At 55.5% G+C, this 7,460-nt stretch overlaps 1 protein-coding gene across 1 annotated transcript; it reads left to right on the top strand.

Annotated features, from left to right (window-relative positions):
- Positions 1–237: 237 nt before the first annotated feature.
- On the top strand, positions 238–5,877 carry LOC119860428 (platelet-derived growth factor receptor-like protein). Its single transcript, XM_038414141.2, has 6 exons — positions 238–371; positions 1,985–2,330; positions 3,493–3,644; positions 3,857–4,150; positions 4,931–5,070; positions 5,493–5,877. The coding sequence occupies exons 1-6, from the start codon at positions 317–319 to the stop codon at positions 5,712–5,714; spliced, it is 1,209 nt and encodes a 402-aa protein (XP_038270069.1). The 5' UTR covers positions 238–316; the 3' UTR covers positions 5,715–5,877.
- The last annotated feature ends 1,583 nt before the right edge of the window (positions 5,878–7,460 follow it).

Below are 7,460 nucleotides of genomic sequence, written 5' to 3'. Positions count from 1 at the left end.
CCAGGCTTTGAATAGCTCCATTCACCTCCTCTGAAGGAACCTGAATGCCTTCATGGCACGTGGGGGTGAAAGGAATTTTGTTTAACAAGGCCAAGAGTCAAGCCTTTGATTTGCTTTGAAACCTCTCCCCTTCATCTTCCGAGCCCCCCGGACTCTCCGTCCCCTCACGCGCCCCCTCCTCCCTCTCGGAGAGGACGTGAGAGTGTGGAATTGCTGCCGAGCTGGGAACGTTGCAGCCGCTGTAGCCCTCAGCCGCTCGCGCTGCAGCCCCACTTCAGCAGCTCAGCTCCCTGGTTTGGGCCCGGCTTGCCCCAGCATGAACTCCAAGGCCCTGGCTGCCCTGGGCTGCAGCCTTCTCCTCCTCATCTTGGGTAAGTCTTGCTTTTCTGACAGGTTTCAGAGTAGCAGCCGTGTTAGTCTGTATTCACAAAAAGAAAAGGAGGACTTGTGGCACCTTAGAGACTAACAAATTTATTTGAGCATAAGCTTTCGTGAGCTACAGCTCACTTCATCGGATGCATCCGATGAAGTGAGCTGTAGCTCACGAAAGCTTATGCTCAAATAAATTTGTTAGTCTCTAAGGTGCCACAAGTCCTCCTTTTCTTCTTGCTTTTCTGACGCTTTCCCTTCCTCCTACCCATTTCCCAAGTCCATACGGTTCCCTCCCCCTCCCTAGCAGGGTGCTCCTTGTGTTCCTCAGTGGCCTACACAAGGATGCCTTGTTGGAGGGCAGCATGCTGGAAAGGCATGGCATGAAGACAGCCACTTATTGCCTGCAATATCAGCAGGGACTCAGGGACTGTGGCTGTACAGGGACTTGCTTCTGCCGCCTTGGCAAGGCCGTGGTACTGGAGCAACTTTGCCAATGGGCCGCAGCCCCAATTATTTTGGCTTGAGTGTCATCAAGGGAAAGATCCCAGGTTTTGCTGGCTTTCTGTCAGCATAAGAAAGGAAACTGGATGAGCTTCCCTTCAGACATACATCAAATACAGGAGCCATCTCTTTCCTGGCCAGAGAAGGATACATAGGAGGGCTGTGAGCCAGGCTGATGGCTTGGCAGATTTGGGAGCCCCACATCTAAGTTAGGATGCCTGATCTCTTGCTTTCTGCCAGGTGCATCCCAGATGTCCCGTGCTTGGGTGCATGTGGGGATGACAGGTAGGGGGCAAAAGCTACTTGCTACACAAATGCCTCCCAATAATCAATGAACAGAGAGCAGGCAAAACAGTGAGTGAACAGAGAGACCTCTTGTCTGCTCAGCTACCATACTTTCACAACATCCTCCTCTGCCAATACCCAGAAGCAGCTTAGAGTAGGAAGACAAGTAACCCTACTAGGTAAAGCCTTGTTTTATATAGCACAGGGACCCTGCCAGTCATGTCCTTTACATGGTGAGTAGGTAAGAATTTCCTTGGTAAATAATGTTACCCTGCAAGAATTGCAGATTTCTGCCCCTTCTTGGGGGATATGACATTTGGGACCAGATTTCAAGAACTGGTCTCTGATTTTGAACCCGCTATTGATTGTGGCCCTTGTATCAGGCACACTCCCATTTTGAATATGCAAACAGCCTTTTGTGGATGTGGATTCAGGGATCTAAGAACCTAGGGCCAGATGCTCAGCTGGTGTAGCTTCATCAGCGTCAGTGAAACGACACTGATTCACATCAGCTGAGGCGCTGGGCCCCATCCCAGTCGATGTGGTAAACGGGTGCCTCCCCCCATTTTGTGGGCTCAGTTAGCTGCACACACAGAAGTGGGGCCTCTCATAAGTGGACCCTTAGTGTGTCCATGGACCCTGTGCTGTGGGTTAGGAGGGAGAATAAGCATCCTTGCAGTGCCTGGGTCCTGACCTGGTCCTGTTGCTGAACGGCCTTTGTCATTAAAGATCAGTGCAAAAACCTGCAAAGCTGTGCTGCACCTCTGCCCCTGTGGGCCTCCACCTGCTGCTGCTCTGCTGTCAAGCTTGTCTTCTCTGTCCTCAGCTGAATGTCAGGAGAAGGAAAAGCCCCCCAAAGCCACCGAGAAGAAGATCACAAAAGAGCCTAAGCCAAACAAGCTCAAATCTCCCAAAGCAACAGGTCAAAAGCTTCAACAGGCAGCAGCCAAGCCCCGGAAAGCCAAAGCCCGAGTGAAACCCATGGCGCCTCCCAGCCAGGTGCACCAGCCTGCGTCCATCCTGACTCAGGTGGTGGCCAGGGGGCGGTTCCAGAAAGTGCCTGACTCCCTGACACTGCGGGCAGGTGACACCCTGGAGTTGCGCTGCAGAGGGCAGGCCGTCAGGTGGAGGTTCCCTGCCCACCTGGAGGATGAGGATGAGGGGCGGCTCAGGTGCGTGTCCATGATGTGCAACGGGCTCTGGGAGGCTATTCAGGCCTGGGGTGTTTGTCAAGGGCCTGTCATGGATGAGGGGTGAGCAGGGCCTGTGTGGGGTCCATTCCCCCCGAGATGCGAAAGGCATCAAATGGCTTCACTAAATTATATGCAGGAGGCCTGCATTTGGGGATCCAGGCAGACCCTTGTTCTGGAAGCCAAGCATGGGAGAGGGCATGCAGCAGACATGTTACCCGGGCATGGACAATCGGAGCTTGTTTAACAGTCACAAACACACAGACACCCCCTGCTCGCTCTGCGAGATCCTCCAGGGAGCAAAGCTGCCAGACGCTTGCCCGCTGCGCTCAGCCAGGCTCAGGGATATAGAGCCCAAGCCACATACTCAGCTTGAGCCTGGCTGCGGCTTCCATTGCCCGTCCCACCGTTCACGTCCCAGGGCCCTGGGCTGGGGGACATTGCGAGCTACACAGCACCTGGGAGCACGTTAAGGGAGGGGCTGTGCCATGCACTATCCATCTCTCAGCATCTGGAGCGCACTGGCCAAGTCTCCTGTTATTAACCATCTCCGGACTTCACCCCTCTGGGTGGGCAGGTAGGCCAGAGCGGGGGAGCGTGACACTTAGTGCCCACTGGGAATCGTTACCGTGACCCTGTCATCACTGTCTGTGCTTGGACACAGGCAACGGGGTCACAGGAAGCCCTTCCCCGGGTCCAGGCCATCACCGTGAGCGTGAAGATAAGTGGGTGTTTTCCTTCCTCACGCAGTGCACAGTCAACCTGTGGAACTCCTTGCCGGGGATGTTGTGAAGGCCAAAACTATAACAGGGTTCAAAACGGAATTAGATATGTTCATAGAGGATCGGTCCATCAAGGACTATTAGCCAAGGTGGCCAGGGATGCAACCCCATGCTCTGGGTGGCCCTAGCCTCTGACTGCTAGGAGCTGGGAGTGGACAACAGGGGATGGATCACTTGATAACTGCCATGTTCTGTTCATTCCCTCTGAAGCACCGGGCTTTGGCCATTATCAGAGACAGGACACTGGTGACACAGACCGTTGGTCTGACCCAGCCTGGCCGTTCTTACGTTCTGATGTTTGATGCAGAGATCCAGGGTGACTCTGCTGGAGTCTGAGTGGGGCCCTCTCCCCTCTGGCTCAGAATCAAGCACTTTGAGAAGCACAGCCAGCTGCTGGTGGGGAGCTCCATGGCGGCAGACACGGGCGAGTACAGCTGCTGGTCCTTCCAGTGCCGGGACAGCGCGTGCCAGGACGGAGAAGACAGGACGGGCAAGGCTTTCATCTTCTTCACAGGTCAGGCTTCTGTGTTTAGACCGGTTTGGGGCAGGCAGGGGATTTGAGCCAGAGAGCATCAGCATCTGCTCTCATTATCCAGCGGACAGGGAAGCCCTGGGTGAGGCCTGTATGGGCTAGGGCGTGCTACACAGGAGGCCGGCGCAGCGGGAGAGCCAGAAAGCGTCTCCCTGCCTCCAGTGTGTAACCCCAATGCCCTCCTCTCTCCCCAGACCCCCAGGAGCTGTTTGTGCCAACAGAGGATTACTACGAAGTGGTCCAGCTGCGCACAAACCACCCCACGCTCCTACCGTGCCAGGTGACCAGCCCTCTGGCCAAGGTGACGCTGCACCGTGAATTCCCCCCCGAGGAGGTGGCCGTGGACGGGATCGACATCTCGTACGACGTGAAGAGGGGGTTTGTGATCCACCGCCCACGGCCCTCATATGCAGGGTCGCTCTTCTGCATGGCCAGCCTGGACGGCATGCGGCAGATATCCACCAAGTACATGCTGATCTACATCAACTGTGAGTGACTGCTGCCTGGCAGGGATGGGAGATCCAGCTGCCAGAGCTGGTTCAGCAGAACACCTAACCTAGGTGTTCCTTTGGTTTCGAGACCTCCACCTGCCAGCTTGCTAACATCTGCTGCCTCTAGCTGAGCCAGTTCCATCGCTGTCAGCTCAGGAACTGTGCTAGCTAGCCAGAAATGCTCCGTGACACTAGCAGGGGGGGCAGGAATGGGGACACAGAATTCCACCTCTCTTCCTTAGACCGAGCGGGAGGAATTAGCCCACGAGGCTGTGTATCGTTGCCCTCTCCTCACTGTCACTGGCTTTTCTGGGCATCGCTGCCCTCATACAGATCTGCTCATGCAGAGCAGTCCCTCTGCCGGCTGAGCTATCAGGGCATGTTAACTGAGCGCCCCTTGTCACCTGCACCAGTCTGTAATTATCGGGGATCGTACACACACTGGCGTACCATTTGTCAGCCGGCCACATATACACACACCATCCAGCACAAGGAAACGGTAGGTTGCTACATAGACCGAGGTCTCTAAGCAGAAGCAGTGACCCTGTTAGCTGGAGATACCTGTTAGCAGGCCTGGCCCTCCCTTAACCGAGTCCTAAAGCCCAGAAGGGTTGGCATGGAGGTGATGGGCTGATGGACTCTGAGTGCTACAGCTCCCTGAACTGCCATTGGTTGACTAGCCCGTCTCCTACGATCGGGAAGGGAAAGTGTCTAACCCATGGTACTTTGCCGTCCTTCCTTATCCTGCTTCTCACCACTTCACTCTTTCCCTCACAGACCCTTCCTCTGCTCCCAAACCCATGGTCAGCGCCTCAGCTGCCAAGGTGAGGACCGGAGAAAACTTCAATGTGACATGCACGGTTTTTGGAGAACCGGAAGTTGCAGTCGATTTCACCTGGGAGTATCCGGGGCAGCAGGTAGGGAAGCGAGGTGGCTGGGTGGGAAGGGTGTTGTTAGCCTGACCATACTGTAATACCGAAAGGCTCCAACCAAGATCAGGGTCCCATTGCGCCAGGCACTGTACCTACAAAGAGTAAGAGGCAGTCCCAGCCCCCCAAGGCTTACAGTCTAGACAGAGAAAGTGTGTGTGTGTGTGTGGGAGGTGCCTCCCCAGCTGGAAGGGCACAGGGAGAAGCATGGGGCTTGTGCTGTGCACAACTTTCCTTCTTCTCTGCAGCTGACCAGAGGCATTTTCCCCACAGAAAACAGGACAAAGGGCTGATGTGACCTTTGCGCTAGCACGGTCACGCAGCACACCAGCCCCTAGCTCTGAAAGTTCTGCGGGCTGCCTAGGAAGGGAGAGGAGCTCTCCAACCCCCGTTCCTCGCTTGCTTTTCAGATTGGCAGGCCCCCCTACATCCGCGAACGCACCGACCTGGCGCGCCGAGGCGGGCAGGTGCAGCAGGAGTCCGAGAGCATCCTCTATGTGGATGAAGCACGCGCCATAGACGAGGGGCTTTACACCTGCAGCGCCATGAACCTACAGGGCACCACCACCGTCTCCACCCGTGTCCTGGTACTCCCAGCCACCCTGTCCCCAAAGGGGGCCCAGTCTGGATAGCCAGGCCATGCTCCAGACAAGGAGATCACCTATGGCAATGCATAGAAGTAATAAAAGGACCGGAGATCTCTTTGTGACACAGGGACCAAACTTGCTTCCATTCTCCCTCCTCCCCTTCATGTGATTTATTTACTCATTAAACTGACCAGCTTCTTCAAAGAGGAGAGACTGTGTTTTGTCCACAGGGTGCACTGGGTGGGAGGAGAGAGGCTGCCCCAGGTGAGTCTGGGTCAACCCTGAACAAGCCTTTCAAGAGGATCCGAGATGGGAAACCAGTCCCTCTGTGCCACAGAGCCTTGCTGCCCACGTGCCCCAGAGCCCTAGAGAGTCACATTGCTGGCTGGCAGGTTCCCTCACTGCTTCTGCTCTTGAGTTCTTAACACAACACCATGGGGAGCTGGGCCCAGGGTAGCAGAACCACGTCAGCTGGGTCACAGCTGCTGGGAAAGAAACTAGATCTGGGCAAAGCTCTCCGAGGCAGAGAGATGGGTGGTCTAAGCTGTTACGGTCCAATCCAGAGGGGGGTCTGAACTTCTGCCAGGTTCAGGCCCACCTGGGTCTGGAATTCTGCCCAGGGATCATTGGACATAGCGGGATCAACAGCAATGTTCAGAACTGTGGGCCCAACCTATCCCAAAGTTCAGGGCTGGTTGGATCCAGGATTTTGAGTCAGGCCCAGCTCTAGTTCAGGCCAGCAGATGGTCATATCATTTAGTCACCCGTGAACCGTGTGTGATCACATTTGTGCATAGGTGTGCAGCGCAAGGGAGCCTGCATGGGCATATGCAGAGCAGTCCCTTGGGTATGGCAAATCGGGGCACCGCTCCGGGCCCTGTGCTTTGGGGGGCCCCACACTTCAGAATGCATGTGTTGTGCGGGGGGTGCTAGGCCAGCCTGGGGGTGGGGTGGGGCTAGGGGTGCCTTGTATTTCTTTTTCTTGCTTGACATCGCGGGGCTCAGGCTCAGGCTCCAGCAACAGCAACTGCAGCCCCCCCGGCCCCTCCCCCATGGCTCCTGGTATTGCCCGCCTGGCCGCCAGCATCCTAGCACCGCCAGAACACGCCAGCCCCAGGCTCACCCCATCCATTGCCCTTCCGCCCTTTCCCGGGATCCCCCAGCACAGGGGGGCCCCTCGTCCCAGCACAGTTGCCACCCTGTGACTCTCCATCATCCCTCACCCCCCAGCGCTAGGGTCCCCTCCCCACACCAGATTTCACCTGTATAAAAATGTTATGGGGGCACCATACAGGCTGATTTGTCCTGGGCCCCGCAGTCTTCTAGGGACAGCCCTGTGCATATGTGTAGGCTCATGAGGGCATGCAGAGTATGTGTGCGTGTGTCTGCCTATACAGCTGTATATGTGTTTGTGCATGCATTTATGTATGCTCGCCTACACATCTGTATAGGCACATGCCTGCATGTGCATGTACACCCCTGTACATGCATGTATATGTGCAGTGCATGCGGGTACTCACACACGAGCATGCTTTCCCATGTGCAGTCCTGAACAGGGACCATCATATGTATTTTCTAGCAGCCATAAACTTTAATTCTAACATGGCACCAGTCACGCTGCCCTCCCTCGTGGAACCATTTCACAGGGACAGCCCAAGGGGGGGCAGCCATGATATAGAAATACACCCTATCTTATTGCCTACATCTGTTTTTAACACCCAGTAGGGTCCCTGCCTGCAATTCTTACACTAAGGATTATACCTCTAGGAGGTGACAAATACCCCCTAATAT

This window comes from Dermochelys coriacea, chromosome 8 (assembly GCF_009764565.3).
Source record: "Dermochelys coriacea isolate rDerCor1 chromosome 8, rDerCor1.pri.v4, whole genome shotgun sequence".
Classification (NCBI taxonomy): domain Eukaryota; kingdom Metazoa; phylum Chordata; order Testudines; family Dermochelyidae; genus Dermochelys; species Dermochelys coriacea.
The sequence above is the reverse complement of the archived record's forward strand: the minus strand, read 5'-3'. Positions and strand labels throughout refer to the sequence as shown.

Coding starts and splice junctions, on each gene's coding strand:
- LOC119860428 (XM_038414141.2), top strand. CDS start 317: ATGAACTCCAAGGCCCTGGCTGCCCTGGGCTGCAGCCTTCTCCTCCTC. Junction 4,151..4,930: donor CATGCTGATCTACATCAACT/GTGAGTGACTGC, acceptor TTTCCCTCACAG/ACCCTTCCTCTGCTCCCAAA. Junction 5,071..5,492: donor GGGAGTATCCGGGGCAGCAG/GTAGGGAAGCGA, acceptor CTTGCTTTTCAG/ATTGGCAGGCCCCCCTACAT.